At 40.9% G+C, this 26,889-nt stretch overlaps 3 protein-coding genes across 4 annotated transcripts in view; 1 reads left to right on the top strand and 2 right to left on the bottom strand.

Moving 5' to 3' along the window:
• Window positions 1-25,516, bottom strand: part of MYO1E (myosin IE) — a 107,437-nt gene extending 81,921 nt beyond the window's left edge. Inside the window, exon 1 of the mRNA XM_038147150.1 lies at window positions 25,495-25,516. The gene's annotated coding sequence lies outside the window, so the exon portion shown is untranslated. The remainder of the gene's footprint in view (window positions 1-25,494) is intronic.
• On the bottom strand, window positions 941-2,358 carry LOC119705115 (translation initiation factor IF-2-like). The gene has a single exon (XM_038147164.1). It carries the CDS (start codon window positions 2,132-2,134, stop codon window positions 1,064-1,066), a length of 1,071 nt encoding a protein of 356 aa, XP_038003092.1. The 5' UTR covers window positions 2,135-2,358; the 3' UTR covers window positions 941-1,063.
• Window positions 1,421-20,760, top strand: FAM81A (family with sequence similarity 81 member A). 2 transcript variants are annotated; one of them, XM_038147163.1, is made up of 10 exons: window positions 1,421-1,558; window positions 3,502-3,892; window positions 5,212-5,279; window positions 6,624-6,897; window positions 7,671-7,789; window positions 12,845-12,974; window positions 14,113-14,219; window positions 15,320-15,455; window positions 15,834-16,029; window positions 16,404-20,760. In XM_038147163.1, exons 3-10 carry the CDS (start codon window positions 5,233-5,235, stop codon window positions 16,541-16,543), a joined length of 1,149 nt encoding a protein of 382 aa, XP_038003091.1. In that variant the 5' UTR covers window positions 1,421-1,558; window positions 3,502-3,892; window positions 5,212-5,232; the 3' UTR covers window positions 16,544-20,760. The 2 variants fall into 2 exon arrangements, with proteins under 2 accessions (XP_038003091.1, XP_038003090.1); XM_038147162.1 differs by having other exon boundaries at window positions 3,506-3,892; window positions 16,404-16,951.
• Window positions 25,517-26,889: the final 1,373 nt, after the last annotated feature.

Here is a 26,889-nt window from a genome sequence, read left to right as displayed (position 1 = left end):
TTGGGAGCTGGATCCTTGAGGATGCAGGGCTTGCTCAGCCCGATGAAAGCAGACTTTGGGGGACCTGGCAGGGCCCTCCAGTATCTACGATGAAGTCATCAAGATGGCAGATTCGGACTCTTCATAGTGGCACATGATGGGAGGACAACAATATAAATGTAAACAGGAGAGGTTCAGACTAGGTATAAAGAAAATGCTCTTTCCTCAGCAGCCAACAAGCATGAGAACAGGCTGTCCACTGAAGCTGGGCAGTCTCCATCCTTGGAGGTTTTCAAGAGTAGGCTGGGTAAAACCCTGAACAACTGCATTTGGCCTCATCAATCACCTCAGCTGGAGCAGGAGGTTGGACAAGTGTTCCCCTGAAGTTCATTGTAGGCTGAATTATCCTACAGTCTTTTGACTCCCAGTTCATAATTTTCAAAGCACCTATGGTATGTTTTCTCTCTGGCCTGATCCTTTGATGTGGGAACTGCTTTAAAATAAATAGGTCAATCAGAGTGTGGATTCAGACCCCACCTTGCTTTTTACAATAGAGTGTGCATGGTGTAATCATTTTATCCTTCACAGCTACCAAATCCGTAGTCCTGCAATGGTTTTCCTATACAACAGTATGGGGTGTCACATGGATTTAACTAAAATCAGAGACAGTCTGCTATTTCAGAGTCAGCTGGTGCAGTAAGTTCTTCTCAGATTCCACTTACACTTTGTTTACCCAAGGTGGTCGTATCAAAGTCCAAGGAATGACACAAGCAGGAAACAAAAGAGGAGGCAGACACACCCTCTGTGGACTTTGTTTTTGCAGTAATACTTTCTCCTAGCTGACACGCCTCTGCTGTGCAAGCAGATGGATCTTATTTGCTGTGATATATGAAGTTTTACTGAAGCTGCATGTTAGCTCTTGTTTGAAAATGTAACATGGAAACTTTATAAACAAGACTAGTATTTGTCATTGATTTTAATAATGTGTTCTGACAGGATTTGATATACGCTCTGGAAAAACCTATGCTTTCAGTCATACTCTCGCTCCTCTGCACCACCAGAAACTCAGAGTCACGGCTGTTCGTCACCACCGAACTTTCTGTCTGGAGGCCGGCGTTTCCCGGCGCGGGAGGCGCGGGCACGGCCCCCGCTCGGTCCCCGCCGCTCGCCCCCGTGCCGCAGGGAGCGCCGCCGTTTGCGGGGCCCTTGCCGTCCCTCCCTGCTCCCCCGGGCTCGGGCCCTGCCGTGAGATAGCTGCGGGGAGGGGGCGATGCGAAGGGCTCCCCCCGCCAGGGCGGCAGCGCGTTCCCATGGTGACGGCGTCCTGGCAACCGCTCCCGCTCCCGCAGCCCGGCCTGCGGCGGCCGCCCCGCTCCCAGCCGCTCCCATCCCATCCCATCCGCTCCGCGCAGCCGGCCGGGAGGGCGGGCGGACGGAGCCCCGGCCGCGCACGGGCGGTCACGGCGCTCGGGAACGGCCAACCCCCGGCGGCAGCGCGCCCGGAGCGGAGCGGGGCTCGGCTGGCGGCGGGGATGCGCGGGAGCGGCGGGCAGCCCTGCCCTGCCCTGAGCCAGCACCGGTGAGTGAGCGCAGAGGCTGTCCCGGCTCTGTCCCCCCGTGTTGCATGGCTGTGGAGTGGTGTCCGCACCGCGGTGTCCTGTCGGCTGTCGTACACCCGTGTCCCCGCAACCTTCGCCGCGCCCACCGGTGACCCCCGCACGGTGGGGCCTGGACCCCCGGCGGGGCCGAACCGCGAGCAGGGCAGGGCAGGGCAGGGCAGGGCAGGGCAGGGCAGGGCAGGGCAGGGCAGGGCAGGGCAGGTCGCTCCGCCGCGATTCCCCCGCTCTCGGCGGCTCGGCACGGGCCGGCACCGGGGCCGATCGCACCTATTTCTCCAGAGGGCCCCCGGCCTGGCTCGGAGCCCCCCGGCCTGGCTCGGAGCCTCGGGCTCGGTCCCCGCGCTGCCGGGGGAGCCCCTCCGGCTCCCGTCGCACGGCGCGTGTTCCCGAGTGCCACAGCCTGGCACGGCACGGGTCTGGTTCTCCCTGGCGCTGCCGGGCTCTGACCCATCCCTTTGCTGAGCGGCAGCACGGAGACTTTTCCCCTTACTCCGAAGCGTTGCCCCAACGCACTTCAGAGTAACACTGGGAAGCATCCGGCGGCTGCCGGGGTGGAGCCGTCACACGCTCCCTGTGCAGCAACCAAAGCGGTTTCTATTTTCAGAAGGAAAGAGTGATTAAAGTGTTTGCCGAGGCAGGTATTTCAGTCTGCTTTGATTCCCGTGTGACTTGTGGCAAGTCACATAGCCCGCCCCGTGCTTCGCTTCCCTACCAGCAACAGAAGGAAATTGTATTTTCAGGGATAATAATGCTTCCTACCTCACAGGCATATTGTGAGAATGAATGTGAAAAACACTCCGAGGTGCGCAGACATTACAGCATTAGTTGTAGATTATCATGGAAGATGGGAAACTGAACACTACAGGTATGATTATCCTTCAAAGCAGGAGAAATGGAGATCCCACGGAAAATAAACATGCGAGGCAGTCTGAGAAGTGGGGAAGGGATGCCACAGCACAAATAGCAAGGAGTGAGCCGCACGTTGCTGGAAGTATCTCATCATCACATCCCATGGATGATTTCTTTTTTTTTTTTCAAGCTTTTACACATCTTTTGTCAATGATTTAAAGAAATGCTAAGGAAGCACTGCACAAATTTTATGGAAAACCTGCCTTAAGTATCAAGTGAATTGTTATTTTTGGTAATCAGGTATATCATTTCCAAATAGGAAAAAAACTTGTATCTTGTCCATGTGACGAGTATATTTGGAATATTCAGTATTTAACCAAATTATTAACCCAAATTTACTGGGTTAATACATCATTACTTAAATTGCTTATAGCAGTATCAAGCAGGAAACAACATTATTTCAAAAAATAAATTAAGCATCTGTAACCAGTATTTCAACTGCTATCTTACTTGACCCCAGTTTACTGCCATTGAAAGAGCCACATGAAATTATAGTCCTCTTATAGAACATCTTATGGTTTCTATTTACTAGTGTAAGTTGGTGTTACACTCAGAGAGAAGAAATTTGCCATTCGTTCTAACACCTATTTGTTAATTGCAAATATCTCCAAACTGCTGCAAAGTTTTGTACAACCACTAATCAAAGTCTTAGACCCTTTCTGGCTGTTGGATCAGATCAAGAAATCTGATCTCTTATGATGCTTCACCATGTACTGAGCAAAGAGAAATGAATGAGAAGTTCATTTGTGTAACTTTTATTCCATATCCACACTTACTCCAGATATTTGCATTTAGCTGCATTTCTTATGGTAGACTGGCAGAAAGAGTTAAGACTTCATGCAAATCTATGCTTAGCCTAATTGATAATAAATGGGTACTGAAGGCTGTGAGACTAAAGCACAGTTTGGCTGGTTTTTGTAAGGTGTATTTCACTAAATTTCACTAAGATGCTGCTAGATGTATGGAATTTAACATTTGTTCTTTGTTTTTCTAGGTAGAATCCAGTGCTTTGCTGCTGTGGTGCACGTATCTCTTCCCAAATCAGTGGGATAATTCCTGTGTTTACAGCTAAATTATGCTTAAAAGCTTCAATGCATCAAGATGGTTAAGATGTGTTAAGGCCCAGAGGTCTCAGGCCCACTGAGAACTGGGTGCCTGGTGGTGTGACCTGGTGCAGTCTGGGGGTGTGACCAGGAGGGACCCCTTGCAGAGTGCTGGCATTCCTTAAAAATCCAGCAACTGGGAAATGATGAGTGTGAGGAGCAGACTGCAGAACTGGACATTCAGTGTCGGTGCAGGACTTTGAATGCAGAAGTCACCACAATGACCCTCAGCTCTTGTACTGTGCTTTTTACTTAGAGCCATGTAAGAACCTAAACAAGGAGGTAGGTATGGTTATCTCTTCTACATATGGGGAAACTGAGTCATTACTCATGGAAATAACTTGTCCAAAGTCAACAGGATCAGAGATTGAGCAAGGAATTCAATTCAAACCTTCTGAATTCCTGTCTGGTGTCACTGCTGCTCAGCAACCCAGCTCCTCTTAAAACTGTTTTTTTTCTAATTTGTAGTTTCTGAAGCACCGTGCTATAAATAGAACGCACACACTGTGACAATGTTTGCTCTCTGCTTTCAGGCAGTGCTTTCATACATTTCTGAAGCACAAACATGCTTTGCATTTTGAGATCTCAGAGGGTAGCCCTATTGCTCCTTCACTATCGATATTCGACTATTGTATCTCCATAACCCCATCTTTCTCAGATTGCACAGGATTTCATCAGCGGTTGTAAGCTTCTTTTCATACGCCAGCCTTTATTTTGCAGTAAGGATTTTAGGCTCCCAAGGAGATCAGGCTCAGGCCATACTACTTCTCTTTATACTTAAAAATGTTTTTTGTTGTATGGAGGGAAGATTAGTTAGATTTGATTGAGGCTAATATATTTTTCATTAATTTCTGTCAGTGGACAAAGCTGCTGAGCCAGGTACTGGTCTCACAGTAAGACACTAAAATATCTTTCTGAAGCTATTTAATAGACCTGCTCTGCTGCAATGTCTGTCACAGCCTGGCTGGCTGTGTCTAAAAATTAAAACCAGAACTTATATTCTTACCACAGAAGAATTTACTTACAACATAAAATGAGGTTATTTAGATTTGAAGACAAATTAATACAAGACTCAATTTTGATAAACTATGCTGATGTCACACATTTTATTTAGGTTTCTGATTGCCAATGCTTTTATGAGAAAAACATCTTACCCCTAATCTGCTGTCATGAAACGCTTGTATTTGATTCTCCAGTCAATATTTTCTTAAGTTTTATGATCGTCCTGTAGACCTTACTTTATTATTACTTGATTAATGATGTCAGAGACCAGTAGAAGATTAGGGACAAGAACTTTGTTTACCTCTGCCCTGCAAAACCAATTCTGTGGGTCAACAGCAGATTTCAGTTTCAAGGCTGTCAACCATGTCTTTTTAAGAGTATTATTTTCACTATAAAAAACTTTTTAGCAGTTTTTAGTCTTCATTCTTTTGTATTAATTTTTATTTGCATTTATTGCATTAGCAATATTTGGATGCCAAGATCACCAGTGACAGCATAATATTACACTTAACTTAAAGGTGCACTGAAAGCAAAAGCTTTAAGTCATTTCAGTACCAGATATAAGCTATTCAATAATTCAATTTGTACTTTTTCAACAGACATTAATTATTGACCAGAGAATGGCCCACCGAAGCCCAATCTTCCCAACTCTTGCCCCTTCTGAAAGGTACAGTCTGGAACATAAAACCAAAATTCTTCATGATGCAGAGTATTATGTATCTCTTAATTTCCTATATACAGTACTGCTGTGACCTGGGACTTTGGCATTAGTGTGCAATGCAAAGTGAAATACCATAGACATTCAAATTGTAGCCTAAATCACAAGGCCTTACTCAGCTTTTACTTAGCCATTTCCCAAAGAAATTCAATAGCTTAAATCTCACTGACTAGAAGTCCAAGAACACTTTAGCCAGTGTTCAAATAGCATGGAATGAGTTGTGAAAACACAGAGCCAAAAGTGACCTTTGTTGGAATCCTCATACATCTCTATCAAAAAGTCCTCTCTTTCAGCCTAGGTAGAGAAAACTATGGTATATTCTTCCAGGTCAAGGCCCTGGGGATTTCCCTGAAGGTTTCAAAGGATTCCACAACCATGGTCAAACTGAACTGCTAATTTGGCTCATTAACAGGAAACAACATGAGAATACACAGTAAATAAAAGTTCCTAGAAAAAATATCTCCTTTGCTGAAGTGGAGTTGAACTTGTATCCTCTACTTATGCTTCTGAAAATGTTGTTATTCCTTACAGAACACAGTGGCAGGAAAAGGTTGCATGCATTAGCAGATTAATTTTATTACTTTCAGCACCCATGAGCTCCACTGCCTTCCATGGGAGCTATGCAATGCAGAGCACTCTTCAAAAATTTAGATAATTATTCCAGGTACCCGAATGTAAGCTATTTTCAGGGGAAATGTAACTTCAAAGACTATGAGAAGCTTGTCATAAATTTGGTCTCACCTCAGTTTCTATGCCCACATATGCTCCTGTCCAGTTTGCAGGGCAACAAGCTTCTGTATGGTATTACAGGCTAGCTATAGAGACAGAAAAGGGATTGACACAAGCTACTCCTTTTGAATTCTGATCTGGTTTCATTTAATTTACAATACCTACCTTCAACTGTTACAGTTTTGATTAAGCCTGAAAACTGTGAAGACAAATAACATTACTTTTGAAACTCAGTAGAAGGGCTTGAATTTGGATTCTTAATCAAATTATAGTTCTGATTTGTAACCACTTTTATTATGCTAATGTCCTTTCCTTAAGATCCCATGCTTTTGTAAGCTTCCTTAAAGACCAAGAGAAAAAGCTTGACCTGCCTTTGTACAAGACACACGGTAGCCAGCACAGCACCCACTTATTTGTAGCAGTGGGCACTCTCTCTGGGTGTATTTTGGGGCTTGTCCCCAGCACTGCCAGTACTCAGACAGTGCCACACTGTCTCCAGTGCAGAGGCATTGCAGAGTTTTGTGTGAGAACTTTTAACAAGATGTGGATATTCTTCCCCCCCAGACGGGTCCGAAACCTCCCGCTGCACAGCCAGGCACTGACAGCGGTCCCGCTGGCATCCGCCAGCCTGGTGGATCAGCTGGAGGACAGAATCCTGAGCCATGAGAAAACAACAGCAGCTCTTGTGGAACACGCTTTTCGCATTAAGGAGGACATTGTTTCCACGCTGCATAGAATGCAGAACAAAGGGGGGGGTGACCGGTTGGCAAGGCAACTCCTGGAGGAGCACATCCGAAACATAACGGCGATAGTGAGGCAGCTCAACCGGGACATCGAGGTATGGCAAGAATGCTGCACAGCGCTACTGCCATCTCAGCTACTCACTGCTTCTAATTTCCTAACAAAGTTTACCACGGGATAAGTAAAGGTCAGACAAAGTCTGAAGATCCCGTGAGCTTATAAATTGTTTTTACAAATTGAAAAAGTGTTTGCAAATTACATAATTCTTTCGGTGGCTATGAAAATAGCACAGGATATTAGCATATAAACACAGGAGCCTTTGTGGTTCTAATAAGCTTGCTTTCAAAAGCTGCGCTGGAAAATCTTGAAAAAATGAATTAATGTGACACTAATACCCAGCTCAACTTCAGTCCAAAGGCTGTGCTGTATAAACACTAGGAAATGCCTTCGCTCTATAATAAACTTTCTTTCCCTTCCGACTCACTGACGACACGAAGTAACCAAACCCAAGTGCTCATTTTTATGACCTAATCCTAGGCAGACACATGACTTCATGTCTGACCTCTGCTGCAGTGAACAACAGGGGTGTGGTGGGGAAAATGAAAGGAGAAAAAAAATTTAAGTCTCCATTTCACTGTCAAGTTACACTTTATATATATTACAGTAGTTGGATGCAGATTGGACACTCATAGTAAGAAATAATAGAATACCTAAAAGGTATCTGGCTTAGTACATTACAAGACAAAACTTTGAATAAAGTAATAATAAAATGGTATCTGAGGACATTGAATTACTGAAAAATGAGTGACATTTAAACTGTACATTAAATGTGACATACTGAGTTTTTATTTGCATATGAATGTTCTGTAGATGCTGCAGGAACAGATACGTGTCAGAGACAATCTCAGCTATGGAACAAATTCTACCCTGAAGAGTCTTGAAATGCGTCAGCTTTCTGGCCTAGGAGATCTTCGGGGAAGAGTTGCAAGGTAAAAGTCCCCATGGAACTGTGTTTTGGGGGCTAGCTAATCTTGTTTTAATCCTGAAGTGTTAATGATAATGGGTTGAATTCAACTTTGGCAAAATTCCAAGGATAATTTTGCTCTGCATTTTCAAGAAAATGAATAATAATACTTTGCATTCCAGTATTATATATTAAATTTGACAATATCACCCTTCATTCCTAAAATTCCTGAAATTAGTTCTAAATAAATTATTTTAAATTCCCTGGGAAATTGGATTTGGTTCAGCTTTTAAAAAGTACTGTGGTTAGACTCGTGTCTTTGAAACACGTTAATTAGCACAATTATAAAGGCAGCATGGAACAATCTGCACTTGTGAAGAACAAAACAGTTGCACATTTTTGCATATATTTTAGAAGTAGAAATCTGCACATTCAGTTAGTGGTTAGCCATATTAAATCCCACTTGGGCTACATGACACAAAAGGAACAGAAAACTGTACAGTAACAGAGGTTTTACAGGCTGCCTGAAGCTCATGGTTACAATTCTGTGGCCACACAGGCTTCAGTTGTGCCATCGATGACAAATTTACAAACCCCAGCACAACAACATTTGCTTAAGTGCCTGTAAAGTTGAACACGAAATACAGAGGATGTGTACAGCTCCAGGAAAAGGACATAACCTGGCCTACAGCTGCTTGGATAATAACTTTGGTGGAGTTATACTTGTCCTGAATTTGACCTGTTGTCTATATTGTGCAGATAATTTTGCTTCCTTTTCTGCATGTCACCTGATTTAGTGATAGCCTTCAATAACATATAGAAATAATCAGAGAGGGGTTTTCATTGAACTAAGGTTTTCTCATAAATTACTCAATTGTCTGAAGCTTCACTGCAACTTTCACAGCCCATTTTGTAGAAAACACTTTAGAGGTTTCAAAAAGAATAAAACAGTTAGTAAGTTATGCACTATCCTTTAGCAAACACAAATTAACTAGTTTATTTTTTTCAAATCAGAAAATTGATGGAAAATCCTATAGAGAGATACACACATATGTTTCTATCCTGCTGAGAAGTCCCCCCAAAATGTACATGCTTAGATCTTCCTGCTTCTTTCCATAAAAATACTTTGAGATCATTCTACATCCTGAGAGGGGTTCTGTGTGGAGCAGCACTGTTACTGACACCTTGGGGTCAAAATGTGGCACCTTTGCCCTCAGTCAGGGAACTCAAGAGAAGAAGCCCGTGCTGCCATGAGTGTCAGTGCAGGGCCCTGTCCTGGCCCGCAGTGACCTCGGTGTGGGAGGGTGGAGATGGGCACAGGCTGTGCCAGGGATTCTTCCTTTATTTCCTTAGGGCACCACCCTTGTGCTGTGCCTGGCTTGCAATTTATCTGCAAATTGAATGAGATTATACCCCTGTGCCTTATGTCAGACTGTGTGACGAATGCAGGTTATTTGTATTCGTTCCCATAAGAGAATCAGTTTATTGCCCTTTAACTATTACCTTCCATACTGCATTCTATGCTTCTGTTCAGCATGTTCTCTTAAAAAAATATCCCTGAATAAGGAAAAAAATCTTCCCTTTATGAGAAAGCAATTTAAAGCAGTGGTCCATGAGAGAAAGCCATTTGCCTTTATTTACAAACATATTCTACTTTGAAATTAATGTTGCAGGGAATAATGATTATAGCACTAGCTGGAGATCATGCCAAGACAGTGGTTTGTTGTGCCTTTGGCACAACACAGAGACATTCCCTGAGATAAACACTTTCCGATTACTTTAGCCAATATTCCTTATATAAAATACACTTTACTCACGTAGTGTAATTTTACCTCTAGTGCTGCTAGCTTCCAGATGAGTTCAGAGTGAAACATTAGGAACATGATCAAGTTACTGTGAGTTACCAACTTCCTGTGCATCAACTTTCACCACAGCAATGGGAACATCCAGAGGCTCGGGCTGCAGTAGCTCTGAGTGCTGTGTTTACTCCAGGCTGGCAGCATGCAGAAGGACAGTGGGAATCAGTTTAGACTGTCAATCCCAAAGCATGAGCCCCTTGTCATGTAATAACTTTAGTGTCCATCTTGGGATTCTGGCCAAATTTCAGTTCCAGTAATTTCATGCATACTAAACATCCTGTTCAAGTTCCATCCTGGAGAGAGGGATGTTTATTTCCTAACACCAACTGTTCTGTAACATGTCAATATATCATCAAACAACTGTCTCATTATTTCTTGGGGGCTGGTGCTGTTAATGATGGGAACAAGGGATTGCTATATGTACATGCACTTCTGGACCACAGCCCCAAACCACACTCCCCACTGCTCTGCAGGAGTGAGATTCCAGCATACCTCACTCACATCACAGAATCAACTAATATTGCTATCAGAAGGTGACAGATTACACATTACAGCTCATGTCTCTGGATCTTTTCTCAATAAGCACAGTTTACTGATGAATTTGTAAAGTGTTATCACAGCCCTGAATTACTGCTAAAAATCAGCATTATTAACTTTAAGGAAAAAATACTACCTCTATAAAATTCAGTGATGCATTAGCAGAAAATTAGATTGATGCCAGTAGATCATATTCACCAGCCTCCTATCTCTTATGTTGTCAATTTTATATTATACAGATTTACCAATTCTTTTTCTAGTGATAACAGATCATAAAATTCATTAGTGCCTTATCATTTATTTAGAGAATTACTTGTGGATAATGAGCATTTGTCTGGAAAGTTTAAATCCAGCATCCTGGTTGGAATGATAGCAGTAGCTCTTCATAAAAGCTTCCTGAGAGCTGAAACATCCGGAGAAATGGCAACTATGTGTTCAAATTGGACCTACTTTGCATATATAGATGACTTTTTTATCTACATTATAGAACTGATTCATTTCAGACAACCTGGACTCATTACATGTAGGCAGATTTTCCTGCTGCACAGATTGAGTCTGATGCATCTGGGCTGCACCACACTGACAATCTCCCCAAGAGCAGTAAATGTGCTGCTCTCTGGCCCTTGTGTGGGAGGTGGCACCACGAGGGCAGCTCTGGGCTCCCTGCCCCAGGCCAGCACAATCCACCAGCTCTGCTGCTCTTGCCCAGTGCCCCACTGGGCATTTCAACTTGCTTTGCACTCCCTGTTCTCCAGCTACTTGTTTTTCACTGAAATGCTGGCATTTTAATTGAAACATCTCCTGTTATAATAAACCAGGAACATTGACAACTCTCTCCATACCATTCCAGCATATGCATATAGCAGCAGCTGCAGAGTACTGGCACAGTTCTCACTTTATCTATGCCCCAGTGTACTGAATGGAGCAACTACATGTCTTTTGATTTCTTTGATGCTGAACACTGATATTTTCTTCTAGGTCAAAACCAATCATGTGTTTGTGAGTGTGTACAACAGATATAGAAGACAAACCAAATTAATCTGATCTATGCATACCAGGCAGACATTAAATTCACGTAGTCAGAATAGTAATGTTTCAGTTACCATGGAACTACATCAACCCTTTGACCACATAACTGAATTCCATGCAGAAGAGAGATGCCCTGTGATTAAACCCAAACCACTAATTTACTTTAAAAACATTTACAGGTGCTTGATGATTAAATTTGCTTCAGTAGTTTCAAAGCTGTTGCTTTTTATATTTTCTGGCGTGCCTCAGAGAAACAAAACTATTTTTTAGAGCCCACAACCTTTGGTGACTCGATGAAAGATGATTCCATTCCTCTGATTCTCTCTGATTTTAACAACATGGAGAGATTTGTCCTCCTCTTGTCTTTCTAAAGAAACTGCCTGATTGTGAGCCCTGCTATGTAAACCCTAGCCAGGCTTCCTGCAGATATTACAAACAGGTCTCACAATGCTGAACTGCTACACTAGAAATTAATTTCCTCAAGTTTTATAATGCCTATGTGCTATTTTACATTACTGATTATTTTCATATTGAAACTGTACCATAATAATGAGCAGATGCTCCTTTTGTCATTTTATCTGTGACTTTTCCTTCATGTTTAATGATCATAGCAATTCCTGTGACTGAGGTGATGAAAATGCATGTTGAAATGAAAGCTTTCAAACTGAAATGTGACTAAAAAGATGACAAAGTATGTCATTGGTTTGGATAATGACTTAACATGCCTCAGCTTGTTCTATTTTACTGCCTTTTTCTCCCTCAAATTGTAACTGTTGTCTGTTCCTCATCATTTTCCTATATCAAATTTGGTAACACTGATGATTACATATTTCCCTTAGCAAAAAAAAAATAAAATATATGAGTCATATTTCACAGAGGTCTTACTCCTGAAATCACAGGACTCATATTTTTACAGCTCAGTTAATGCCCTTACTGCATTACTGTAGATGAAACCCACCTGATCAAATTATTTTTAAAATCTGGTAGGAAACACACATGTTGTTCTATAGCATATTTATCCTGAAAATGTGACAGCATCAAGAAGTGTTCCAATGTAACAAAAGGAAACAACAATTATTATGTTCCAGGACTTAATTTTACAGCCTTTTCTGAGACAAAATTGCCATTGCTTTCAACAACAATTTATTTACTCACCTAAATAAAGACTAAGAACCACAAAATTTGCCCTACATTGTTAACTACACATATTAGCTGTGTATTACTATTTCACAAATAAAAATGCAAAGCTACAATAATGAAAAATGGTCCTCAGTTATTTAGGCTACTAATCATGTAGGGGAACACAAACACACCTTATCAGATATCTTCTGGAGCATTACAAAAAGACATGGAAATGAAATTCTGCATCTTTGCATTTCTGCCGTCTGCATGTCCCTGGGAGATAACACAGCCTACCCATATCATGTCAGCTCCAAGAACAATGGAATTTGTTTATCTGTTTGATCCTGAGGCCTATTTGGGAGCACTTCTCTGAACACTATGAGATATATTACCATTCTTACAGTCTCAAAGCCATTGCTTCCCTAGCCAGCCAGGAATTCCACAGAAATGGCCAGTATGAAATGGGTAATTTTAAAAGCCTGGACCTTATATTCTATTTGGCTGGTGCTTTGTTTTTTTATCTATTCAAACAGGTGTGATGCTGGGTTAGCCAGGCTGTCTGCAGAGCATAAAATTACTTACGAGAGACTTCAGAGTCTAAGTAAAGACCAACACACCTCCAAGCTGATCTTAGAATCTAAAATCAAAGAGGCAGAAATACAGGTAAGGTATTTAGTTCAAGGCAATCCCTGTACAGGGGAGAGTTCTAGTCTAATTCACACAGACTCCATTACTGTTAATTATTATCCTGGGAGGTGACAGATTTCCAAATGGAGAGGTGTATCAGCTCACAGTCCTTATTGCATTGACCCTTGGTACCTAGATGCATTACTGTACTGCTCTAACTGGAAAAGGTCCTTAATTTCTTCCTGCAGCATCTGTGTAGAAGGGATTAGTATGTAAAGGCACGTGCTCAACATGTCTTTTGCTCTATTTTGCAATGCCTCTGTGTCTTTTGCTGTATGTTTTGGCCTTCCCAGGATGATCGTAAATGTTTTTGAACACAATTTTTGAAGATGTGCAAAACACAACTGGCTTTGGGTTCTGTGAATCCATTAATCTGTCTCTCAGGTTTCTCTTCCATTGGGTTTGAGAATGGAAGTGACCACTAGATACAAGCAGAGACTTGGAGATATGAAGACTATTTTTCCTTAATGTCACATCTCAAGGCCTTCCCATTTTCTTGGTCAGCAAAAGTATTTTACATCTTCCTTTTGCGGTGGGTAAAAAAAGGTTGAAATGCACTGTGCCTTTCCCAGAAGCCCCAGTGCAGTACATTAGCATGCCAGGAGGATGTTGTCATGCATCTTGTAGGGAACCAGAGCAGTATGCTTTGAGAAAGTGGCACGGTTGTTTTGGTGACAAATATTCTCTTGTAGTTATGACTTCTCCCCAGTTAAACCCAGCACTTCTATCACTGCCGTGGCCCTTCCACACAAAGTGATGGAGCACATCCCTCAGTATTGGTGGAGTGCTTTGGCACTTGTTTATTCTGATTATGTGACAACTTGGAGATGTAGGAATCATGCAAATTCTGCTATCTAAAGGGGGAGCCAGGCAGAGATTTTCAAGGCAAAACTATTCACATTATTTAAGGCAAAAAAAATTTACTGTTTTCAAAATGCTGATACTTTCATATTGAGAGATAGTATATTTTCATGATAAAGTAAAATATGCAAATTCAATAATTTTTGAAATGTTAGCAAACATGAGCTCTCTGTTAGACCTCCTCTACTGTTTTGAAAATGTCCCAAATGAAACTGTGATGAAATGCTGTTGGAAATTCTGAATTTTGTTTCAGATTTCTCATCTGCTGAGCAGAGTAGAGCAATCAATAATGCAACAGGAAGCAAAGCTGAAGATTGCCTACAAAGAGAGCAACCAACAGCTGCAAGTTCTGGACACAAAGTAAGTGCCTGGGAAGCCTTGCTGCTGCCATGTACCTTGGGAGTAGGGCCTCTGTTTTCCCAGTCTGGCCTCAGTTTTCCCAGTGTGACTGGTATAATCTTCAGGCCTATAAAAGCAGGAACCTCTATGGATATGTGTGTTTGCTCCACAGATATTACAAAAGCTGACTGCCAAGGGGTCAAGAAGGACTTGCTTTCACCAAGAATTCTGCCCCTACTATGGTTAGGCAATTCTGAAAAGTTGATTAAGTTCCTAGTGAAGTATTCAGTCAGAACTTATACTAGAGGATACAACTAAGGGTTTTTGTCAGAGTGGCCTGGTGCCTTTCTGTAAGAACTGTCTGAAGCAATGAATGCTGGAGGTGGCTGTCCAGAGCAGGGGAAAAAGTTCAACTGAAGCAAGCAAGAAGCAAGTCACAGCAGTCACAGAGTGCTATTGCTTTAAACTGGCTTCAAACACGAATATAACTGAAATTCCTAAATTATTAGTGATTAGATACTCTGTACTACCAGACATTACATGGGGTCATTATATTCAATTCAGATGTTAGCTCCTCTCCAGGCATTTCACTCAGTAGCAGTCCTGGTATAAGCCATCCACATCCTCATTTCTTACTGCTGATCACCATCCTCATGCAATGCAGGTTTCATGTATTCACTGGAGAAAAGAAACAGTTTCACTGGCACAATTGGTTGGAGTAGAGTTGAGGTGGGTATAGACAATGTAAGTGGAGTTACAGGAACCAGCATTGTCACCAGAATAAGTGGCTACCAAATCTTTGCTTGGATTTGATACATGTGGACATAAAGTTTATAATCTGAATGATTCTGTTTTCAATGTCACAAAGAATTTTCATCTCCTATGATTCAAATTTTGTAATGTGTTTCATTTAAATTTGCTGCGAACTTTTACCTTTATTTTCTAAACCAATGTTACCATATCCAGTTTCATAGCCTCAAAATTCAAAGGCTCACCTTAATGCGGTGTGAAGAATGTATTAAATTTCCATTTTGTGTTTTTATGAACATGTTAATAAAAAAGTCACTGTTGAATGACCACTTCTTCTCTTTTGTATCTGCTAATTTCTGTTGTGCTCCTAGATTAAAAGATGCTATTGAGGAGCTCAGCAATCAGATTTTGTCTGCACGGAGCTGGCTGGAACAGGAACACGGAAGGACTGAAAAAGAGCTTGTGCAAAAAATCGACCAACTCTCACTGACTTTTAAGGAAAGCACTGTGAGTTGCATTCAAATGTCCTGTAATGCTTCTCAGGAAGCATTCAAAAGCATTATTAATAACTAAGATAATGTAACTGAGGTATTATTTGAGTGAGATTTTCAGATAGCCTCAGAAGATGCCAAAGTCTCTTCATCAATATCAAGTGTAATACCTACAACTTGAGAATCTTTAAATGAATCTGATCACTGCTAAATAGATCAATATTTTAACCTACACTAATCAAGTAATTTGAAATGATTTTATGAAAAATTGTAATTCCTTATATTTTGAATTCCAGATAAAAGATGATAAATCAGCATCTATTTCATATTTTAAAAAGGCCACTGTTATTCCACATGCAGAGTTAATCATTCAAATTCTGTTTCCCGGCTCCAGGAAATGAGTGAGAGAGGTATTGAGATGAAATTCAACCAAATGGCAGAGAAAATTGAGAGAATAGAAGAAATGCAGAAGATAACCATGGAGGCACACGAAGCAAAACAGACTGAAGAAAAGATAAATATTCGCATTGTCAAACTTCAAAATGAGATAAATGAAGATATAAAAGAAATGAAAGCTGAAGTCAATGCTGGTAGGACCATAGTTATCCAGCTCTTTATTCTGAATTGTGGTGACAGTGATCCACTCATAGTAATATGCAAAATGTCTTTGCTTGTATCAAAGTAGTTTAAATACTTTTGGGGTGGATGTAATGGCTACACCTGTGGCATTAAGAGGGATTTTCACTAGTGTGAAAAGCAGAGCAATAAGGGGTGACAACCAGCTTAGAAGCTGGGCTACCATCAGGGCATTTCTGCCCTCAGCACACAGTTACACCCCATTTTCCTTCAGAACTTTTGCTGAGTTCCAAGTGCAAAGCAGAGCATTATGGAAGTGCATTCTGCTAGCAATGATGTGATACTCTTGCTCCTCATGATGAACTAATGTAATTCTCACCTGCAATAGGGTTTGCAGCTATCTATGAGAGCATTGGGTCTCTACGGCAAGTTCTAGAAGCAAAAATGAAGCTGGACAGAGATGAACTACAGAAGCAGATCCACCAAATGAAGCAGGATGTTCCGAGATGGGGAGAAGCTGGACCATGACTGCAAGATTTTGTCTGAGAGATTAGTGTGTACCTGGCTAACTAGGCAGACTCCAGTGTTGTTCCAGTCTGTAATGCCAATTACCTGCATGTACCAAATGACATGCTGCTGCTGCTGCTGCTGCTGCTGCTGCTGCTGCTGCTGCTGCTGCTGCACAGGTGTTTGCTCACAGCAGTAAATACAAGCTCTTCTTGGATAGCTGGCAATGAGCCTGTGGAGCTGAGGTGCTGCTTTGCCACTGCACTACTCCAGCTGCTGTCAGGAAATTTCGCACTGTGTAAAACTGGAGTAGTACACTGGTGAAGCTGGCACCTAGTTTGCTAAAGGCATTCCAGTTTTGCAGGCTTGATCAGGCAGCTATATGCTTTTATATGCACCTGCACCCCTCCACCTTAAAAAAAAAAAAAAGGCAAGTTGCTATCATTTGCTTCATATGAATTTGGCAAGGTTCTCCACCTTGATACAAATTACTTTGTTGAAATCAATGGACATTTTTACAGAGACTTTATCTACTATTGACTTCCTGGGAAGACAGAATTGGCACTAAACAGACCAATCTTCAAAATCAAGACAACATCAGAAAATCTTTGTTTAGGTTTGCAAATATTCTGTGTGTGACAACTAGGTAGTGTTATATAATGTAGTTGTAGACTTAGATGATTCATAAACAACATAAGAAACAACTTACATGGTCTTAAGTATTGTAACATTTTAAAATTAATAACCAAGGGGAGTTGACCAAGGTAAAGGATGTATATAGGGTATTTTTTACTAGGCATGTGTTCCTATGACTTGCTTCAATATATTGATAAAAACTTAGAATGGTTTGAAAACTAAAGAGAAGGTGATAATCTAACCTAGTCTGGAGACTCTAATGTAAAATAAAATGCAGTTTATGATCTCCTTAGAAATTTTAATTGAAGAAAAAAAACCGATTCATCATATTTAAGTAGACTTCAATAATTTAGCAGACTCAAATTGCTAATTGCATTCACATTATTTCCAGATAATAGCCTCCATTCCAGAAGAGATTACATATGAAAATCAGCACCCATGTGGCATATTATCTAGATAAGAAAAAAATATATGTTGTTTTTACTTCTTCGTTCATGGCATGATATATTGCTCCTCATGTTTGTAAGCCATGCAGGATTAAACTCTCATGAAAAAAAAAGACTTCATCCAGCATTCTATTAATTTACATTATTAACAGTAATTAATACACACAAATAATATCAATTGACAGAATTTACAGTATTGTTAATCTAAATAAATTAATAGGATGCCTCTACACTGTCCTTAATTAACCTTTCATTTAGCTAGTATTGGAAAAATATATTTTTAGTTGGAAAATCAGTGGCAAATATCACTTCCATAAAATACATTCTGGTCCACAGAGTTACCATATATAAAACAAAAAAAGAATTTTAAAAACTGCTTCAAGTTAATGACTGACTCACAGTCACTAACTTCAGTAAGTCAGTGTAGAGTGTAAAAATCATGTCAATGCATACATCTTTACAGGATTCACACCTAAGTTTATATTCACTTCCTCTATAGCTGAAAGTCATTGAAGTCTCAAAGACAAATTAAGCATTTGCAGCTCTGGCTCCCAGTGCTCTCTGATACAAACCAGGAATACCAGAGGCAGTTTTGTTATCATCCATGTCCTGTGAAATATATTTACAATGGCAGCTAAGGGGAAAGCCCAGTTCCCTAAAGAGAGACAATTAAATGCTTGTAGATATTTCTCAGGAATTGTCTTTAAAATTCAATCTTACTTCCTGTATGTATTTCTATCTATTCTTAAATATTTAGCCATGTGCTGTAGAAAATGTATCATTAGTGTTTTATTAAAAAAAAAAAAAAAAGGAAAAAGTAAAGAAAATAACAAAGAAAGAAATTAAAAGAGACAGACCAAAACCAGAATAATTTTTTAATTCTGTAATTGGAAGTTGTACCCAAGAAAATCTGATATGATATGAAGAGCATGCAAGGAATCAGAAACATTTATACAGGACTTAATTAACTGTTTCTCTTGTAAAAATCTTGTGTGATTGATCCAGATAGAAAACAACACAGGAAACCCTACCCATTTTTACTTTTTGCTGCCTTATTTTTTTTTTCCTAAATCTCAGGTAAAGCAAATACGTAAAATCCCAAATAAAATTATACTCAACCTACTGCCAAGCAGTGTCTTCAAACTCTGAAGTGCCAAGTGGAGGGAGGCTCAGGTCAACCATGTCTTGTCAGCATTGTCTGCCAGGGAGTGCTCACTTGTGATAAGCCAGTCCTTCAGGGGAGAATTCAGAGTTGCTTCTGAGCACTGGAATATCCTCTGACCATCTTAACACGTCAGGGCAAAATCCTCTCAGACACAGCATCCCCTCAGGGAACAACTGTGAAGCCAGGAGGTCAGTGCTGCAGACACTGAGCTGTGGAAGCTTGCTTTTGCCAAATGGAAACTGATTCTACAAACTGACCCACAGGGATCTTGTAAAGCCAAATAGAAGGAAACAGCAGGGCTTGAAAGCACAGCTGCCCCCTTTTTATTTCCTTCCATGCTGATGTCCAATGGGATTCCTGTATTGCAGTCCTTCAGGGATACCAAAGTCCACTTTTGATGGTAGAAATAATGTGCTTTCTTTGTCCAGCACAAGTGCTCATGCTGTGAGTCTCGGGTTTGTGCCCCATGTGCGAGCCTGCCAAACCCACAAAAGGAACAAGGTAGTGAGGTAGTGTTTGTGTGGATGGCACTTGAGCAACAGAATGAGACTTGGGAAAGTATAATACTTGTGCACAAAATACTATTTAAATCACAAAGTTCACTGACACAACCCTAAACTCGCTGAAAGAAGAACTGGGAGGAGCCTTAGGAAGTCATCTGCTCCACCTCTCCACTTTGAAATAGATCCAACTCTACCTAAAATATTTGCCATAGACACTTCTGGAACTTGCTTATTAGAGTCTTTTAAGAATAAGACGTTGATTAGTGCAGTCTATTCCACTGCTTAAAGAAGATTGCCTTGCCACCCAAACACGTAAACTAGGACAAGACATAATAGCCTTAAATTTCAAGGACAGAGGACACAAGGACACAAAACCTAATGTATTACATTCTTTCCTGCATGTGCATTAGTTTTTTAAGGTAATCTGTGTATAGCAGATGATTCAAATGAAGCTTCACAGGGATATTTGTCCAATATTTCTTTTTTTTTTCTCCTTCCTACATCCATATAAAACCCACCAAAGCAGCAACACCCAACCCAAAGAAACCACCACCACAAAACACCCAAGACAGCCAAAAGGAGACCACTTGCTCTCATGAAGTTCTAAAATCTGTCTTTTGTCGGCTATTTCACGTGCATGAGGCTTAAATCACTTGCAGTGTGCAGCCCATACTATTCAGTCAGCTCTGTAGCACATACTGAGTGTCATAAGTTAAATTCATTGGAAAATGTTTAACTGGGGTACCTGGCTTTAGCATGTGATAACACAATAGAACCATGGTACTGTGCAGTGAGGACTTGGCTGGAATCAGAATGATGTAATTACAGAGCAATTGTGCTGTTTATACTCATTAAACAAACCAAAGGAATGGTGCAAGTTAGAAGTTCAAAGGATGACCCTAATTTCCACCTGCAGTTGTTCATGCAGTAAGTTTTGTGTTGTGGATACCTTTATATTGTGGATATCTTTGTCATTACAATCTGATATAGTCCAATAGACTGTTGCCATGTTAGAGAAAAGCAGTATGAATGACAATGAAGAACAGTATATTCCTGTAACATCATTTTAAACTGAAATGCAGAATTTTCTTTTCTCAATTTCTGTTTTGTGTTCCACTTCCACGAACATCTGGCCATCTGGGGCGGAGTGTTCTCTGTATCTAAGAATTGAAGTGCTCATTAGACATGTCTTCCAATAATGGAAATGTCTAATAAGAGACGGATGACAATCTGATGAAGCCCTCCTATGTGTAGGGGAGGAATTCCTCCTGTCATGCTCCCTGCAGTGTAAGAAATTCAGAGGCGAATTTGAAAGAACCCAAGGAAATTGGGCGCACGGCGTCTACTCAACTTGCCACAGGGTGTCACTGTTACTCCTGGCAAGGGAAGGACGGGGCTCAATGAACCTGTGTGATCCGTGGATGCTGCAATCCCACTGGGACGGGGCTGGAGGTATTACCGTGTACTTTGACAAAAGGAAAAAAAAAAGAATATTCTAAAGATGTCACTCTGTAAAATCACAATAAAGGCAGATGATAATTAAATAAAATATTCTGAGAGTGATTGTGATGCTCCTTTAGACAATCCGTGAAGAATGCTGAGTGGGGACCAAATCTCTCTGCTGCCTGTCCTGTCAGCAGAACTCTGGTCAACACAAACCATTAAAAAACCCCAAACAAACGCCCAAACCCAGAAAAAAAAATCGGGGACAGTTCTAAAGCACTAGATCTTAAGTCATGTACAGCTCAAAGACCGACATGCCTTTCACACTGTGCAGACGTGCAGAGGAGGCTCCTCCAGCACTGCCTCCTGCTCTGAGACTGGCTTGGGCTCAAAGAGCACAGGACAACCTCAACACTTACTACCAGATGTAGCTCTGAGCCCAGCACAAAGAGCCGCTCTCAATCCATGCAAGGATTATCTCAACAAATAATACAGTGGAATAGCCTCAAACATCGCAAAATATGTGAGAGAGCCATGACTTTTTGGGCACAGAGCAGTGAAAAAATGCTTTGAGCTCAGTGATGGACAGAGAACCAGGATCAAGTTTACAAAGAACACTGAGTAGTAATTGTCATAATACAAAAAACCTGAAATGTATGAGAGGGTGAGTAGGATTTGGTGGTGAGAGAGGAGAAAGGAGATTTGCTTCTAGTAGGAAGTAATTACAATAAAACACATGGTGCACTGCTGCACATACTCTGAAGAGCTGCTCTCATTAAACCTGGCCTCAGCTTCTGCTAAGGCTCATTTTCTAACGCCAGTGCAGTAAACAGGCTTCCATTCTATGTGAGTGAAGTTGAAGCAGACTCAATGAAGACGTATTTCAGTGCCTGTGCTGTCTCATTGTTGTGCTGCCACTTCCTGATGGTATCAGGACAGTGAGGCAGGCACCCATTCTGCCGGTGGCCTTTGTGATCTTGCCATCTCTGCTAAGAATAACTCAGAGGTTCAGTAATTGCATATTAGAGTATATATAGAGCTGCATAAATAACACTGAATTTCCATGTAGTCCGTGCTCTTTCATTCCTCAGTAGCTTTGAGAATTGTAGTTTCAGTACATTCAAAGTATCTTGTCTTATATAAATCATTCAATTCAAGAAAAGTATAATGATTCTAAGCAGAGCTTTTAAAATGCAAATAACTGGAAACAACAAAAGTTAAAACATACTTTATGCCACTGCCACACTTTGAAAAGATAAATGCCAGCCTGTTTACTACTATAAATAATAAACCTTGTTCACTTTACAAAGATCTTACGGGGATTGATCACTTTGTATCTTACACAAGCTTGAATATGTGAAGTGCTGTGACCCAATTCCACATATGCTTTCCTTTCTGAGATTAATCTTCCTAAAATGAATGTGGCAGCTCACAGTGTAAACTGCTTGCTTACCATGTTGCATGTATAATGTCTTATGTTTCAAAACAAAGGGGACTGCTGGTCTCTAGTATGGTCTCCTGGTATCTCAGAATCATAGAATCATTTAGTTTGGAAAAGATCTTTCATTAATAGCAAAATTTTAACATTTTGGGTTCCGAGTTATTGTGGGCTAACAAGACAAAAAATGAGTAGTATAATATTATCAGTGTTTATTTTAGTAATATATCTCCATTTTCCAGAGGGAGGGGGGATAAGGAAAATCCAGTACTGATACCATGAGACAGAGTACAGTGGTGGGATACTGAATCTCCTGATAGATTTTGGGCTAGTTTGGCCCATTATCTACAACTCTGTGCCCTTTATTTCAGTAAACTACCTAGTGGTAAATTAATTATTTGCATTTATCAGGCTGCCCAGACTGCAACAACTTCCACACCACATTAAATTAACAAAAAAAGAGTAAAAAGCCACAAAGGAATTGAGTATTATTCTGACCCTGAGCCCCCACTGCCACCTGATGTCACTATTCTTGTCAGGCCAAGGCAGGCAGGCAAGCTGCATGTCTGCAAGAACTGACAGCTCTGGAAAGGATTTCAGCAGGTAGGAAGCCCCAGGGAAAGTCAAACCAATTATTTCACTAAGTCAAAAGATTATGCCTTATGGACAGCACTTGCTAAGACAAATCCATTAACCAGGGCAAACACAGAGATTCAGTTAAGGGTGAGTCTCCTTGAGGTCTGGGGATAGGTTGGCACTGCCTGACACAAGCAGGCAGGAACTCCACATGGCAAACACCACAGCAGGGCAAAAAGCCATCCTCCCCTGGCATTACTACAGCTTGGCTCCCAGTAAACACACTAAAGTAGGAGAAAGTCCACAAATAAGACATCTGTCTGACACACAAGAGCAAAGCCCAGGCAGAGACCTGAAAACCTCATAATGTTGGCTGTGAATCTCCTCCTGCCTATCACTGGCTCCAGAGAGTCTTCACCGAGCTACAGGGGAACAACTGAGCATTTGAGGCAAGATTTAAGCACCAGGGACAGGAATGGAGTCACCTGCACACTGAGATAATTACCTGTGTTTGCATCTGGAAAGCTCAAGGGAATATTATGACATTAGGAACAGAACAGCAAAATTTTCAGTGAGAGGATATTGTAATTGTCATTCAGAAGTAGAAGGATAAATAAGTGGAGTGCCCAGCAATGCTCACTTGAGAGCCTTTTGCCTCATGAGCAGGCAGGAGCACAAGGGAGGCCTGAAGAACAGTGGCAGAGGGTCTGGCTCTCTGGCCATGCAGTGTGACTGTGACTAATTGCAAATGATTAACAACTTCAACTCATGTATACTCTGGCTCACAGAAGCATATAGTGGTTAACACTGAAATACCTACACATATTTACATGTGGCATTTAAAATACATCTTATATTTTGCATCTAAACAAATTTGCCACTTTGTGCATGATGAACCTGGTTTCACGAGCACAAAACATATTTTAAATGCCAGACTCACCTGGGCTATCAGACACCTTTCTGTAACTCTGGTTTTAATTACACTATTGGCCAGCAATCCCTAGTAACAGAAAATGTTTTATTCCCCCTAAGGCTTCTTGTTACAATCAGCCAAATCCCTATCTCTGCACAAGGTTTAAAAAAAAAAAAAAGATATGAGAGATATTAATGGCCCAGTTTGGTACCGATAAGAAAATACTACAAAATAGTGTTCCAGACTAATTTTTTTTCCTTTACTCAAGGCAATTTAATTTGTATATTAATGGAATCTGGTTAGCCACTGTCTTTAATTCACCCACTGTGGAATCTGGTGGTTTCAAATTCCCAGAAGCTGAAGAGCTCTGCAAACATGTTCTTGCTGCACTTTAGTTATGTGGAAGCAAACCAATGCAATTTTGCTGATAAACAATTGTCATGATAAAAAATGGAAAAACAATTATCAGTTTTATAATATCCCTGTTGGATAGGGATTATAACAATTCAGGTTAGAGGAATGGCACACTATTAATTTTAGTCATTTATCAAGACTACACAGTGGAGCTAAGTGTAACAGTCACTACCAGCTCCTGCATACCAGTATTAACCATCTTCAAACACCAAACTTTCAATTACCATGGCAGTAAGTAAATGCTATTTATACAAAGCTTGCAGCTTGACTGTTTTACAAATGAGTATGTGGGAAGCAATGTGAAATATCAACTGATAGTTAATATTTAAATTGCTGCTCATTTACACTTAAGGCAAGTTTCATTGCTATTTGCAGAGAATTTCAAAGTTTGGGATTCTGTGATTCACTTCAAGAACTTTTATAAATAACACCCTCTTATAAAGGAAAAAAATAAAACCAACTTGTAATGGAAAAGCTTTCTCCCAGGAGAAAAGAATGTTTTTTTAAAGACAGCAATCATTTTTTTACTCATAGAAAGAACAGATTTTTTGGTCTGTCTTAAAAAAGCATTCAGGAAGGGGAATGCTTCTGTCCCTGATGCTTACCTTACAGAATTAATCCAGAAAAGTAGGAAATTGATTTTACATAGGATAATCTGCAGTTAAAAATAACAATGCCTTTGCAATATCATCATTGACCCAGAGGGTGGTTGGGCCCTGGAAGAGGCTCCCCAGGGCAGTGGCCACAGCACCAAGCCTGCCAGAGCTCCAGAAGCATTTGGACAATGCTCTCAGAGCCATGGGAACTCCTGGGGCAGTTCTGTGCAGGGCCAGGAGCTGATGGACTTGATGATCCTTGTGGGTCCCTCCAGCTCAGGATATTCCATGATCATATACTATCACTAGTGGTAGTTTATGCCATACACACAAATATGCCTTATTAAGACTCAATTCCACCAGTAATACAAGCATGAATTGAAACAATCAAACTCGTTTTTCATGGTGAATTTTGAATCCATTTCTATAAGGCACAGACAGACAGACACAGATGCCTTTAGCACAAATGGAGAGAGAGGAGCACACTGCAATCCTGCATGTATTCCCAGTATTCAGTCACTAAGTCACTAGTCTGCCTTGGATAGCTCTCCCCTCATGTACTGCTCTTCTCAGAGCCTACTCCAAGTTTTCCAGGCACCTTAATGAAACTGGGCAGCTCACAGGTTAGAACAACAGCTTGGAATGAATCCGGGTTCCTTTTGTTAGCTCCTGATCATTGAAGTAATGAAGAGGAGATTGAGAAGCAGAACTCTGCTAAATATTTTACCAAACTTCATTTCAATCCTGTTTTGCTTCAATTTAATGGAATTTTCCTAAAGGAAGACTCTCTAGAATCAGGTGGTTCTAGCAAGATGTTCAAAGAGAAAAAAATTAAATCCTACCTGGCTGTCATCTTCTTCCAACTTGCTTTGTGCCTCAGCCACATCTTTGAAAAGGAGATTCTAATTTTCTTCGTGGTCTATGCAGTCCCTGTGGAAGAAATTGGATGTATTGAAAATATCTCAATAAATCTCACTAGTTTATGAATTACAGGAGAACATTTCCTAAATTATTAACCTGAATATGTGCTAACACCAACAATAAGATGCTGTATGAATTCCCAGACGAGATTAAAACGAAAAAGAGAAAAGAACCCCAAAATCAGCAGTTCTGCAATTGCTTACTTTCCTAATGAAACAAACATCAATAAAGTTTAATCCAAAATTCAGTTAATCCTTTCACTAAAGATAAGTCATATTAGCTAAGCAGATAACCAGTTCAACTCAAAAAGGGGAAAGAAGTTGAATATATATATTTTTTTTATACACACACACACACATATATATATATATATATATAAAGAGTGCCAACACTCCAATGCTCTCAAGATAGCACCTCTATCTCTTCTGTTCCTGTCCTTAATCCTAAAACCCAGTCAGCTCCCTCAGGTGGGAAACCTGTCAGCATCCTGCCCTTTATCATGTGGGCACTTCCACATTCACAGAACAACTCTATTTTCTCCTCCTCCTAAAGGAATCCTCTCACTTCCTCTTCAAAACTAGGAAAATGCTACAATGAAACTGGAATTTGGGGCCGAATCTAGCAAGAGAATGCAGCAACCACAAAAACTGTACGCCAGGATGAAAAGGCAGGAGCAGCCCTAGAGCAGCTCAGGACGTGTCTGAGGCACAGAAGGATTTCCTGGGCTGGTCAGGAGCGAGCAGCAGCAGTGAGGTGAGCAGTGAGCAGCAGCATGTCCCTGGCAGGCTGCAGAGCAGGGAAGCAGGATGACGCTGCTGACAGGGCAGGGGCCAGGCCTGTGCCACCAGAGAGCCCCGAGCAGGCTGCAGCACCTGGGCCTGGCTTCCACACAGCCTGCTCAGCTGAGCTCCCTCTGCCAGGGAGAGCTGGGGAAACTGGCCTTGGGACACATCCAGCTGGCACTTCTGCACTTGGACATTCACAGCTTCAAAATCAAGAGTTTCAATGTGTCCGTTACACAATACTTGAACTTTAAAAATTAAAATTAATACAAATGGTAGGGTAAAATTTTCAAATACAGTTTGGCAATTTATGATTTGTTTTATTGCAAAGAATAAAATGCAGCGACCTGCTTAGAAAACTCACTTTTAGGCATTCAAATTTATTGGGTCCCCCTAAGATTGAAATTCCCAGGCAATCAGAATTTCTTTAGAAGGTATGACATAGGCTCTAAATCACTGCAGGCTTTTAAAAAATGTACTATTACTAACATTTTCTTATGATCATCATCATGAAAACATTGACATTTTTGCATT

Source organism: Motacilla alba, chromosome 10 (assembly GCF_015832195.1).
Source record: "Motacilla alba alba isolate MOTALB_02 chromosome 10, Motacilla_alba_V1.0_pri, whole genome shotgun sequence".
NCBI lineage: Eukaryota > Metazoa > Chordata > Aves > Passeriformes > Motacillidae > Motacilla > Motacilla alba.
Note: the sequence above shows the minus strand (reverse complement) of the source record. Positions and strands in the feature narration are given on the sequence as shown.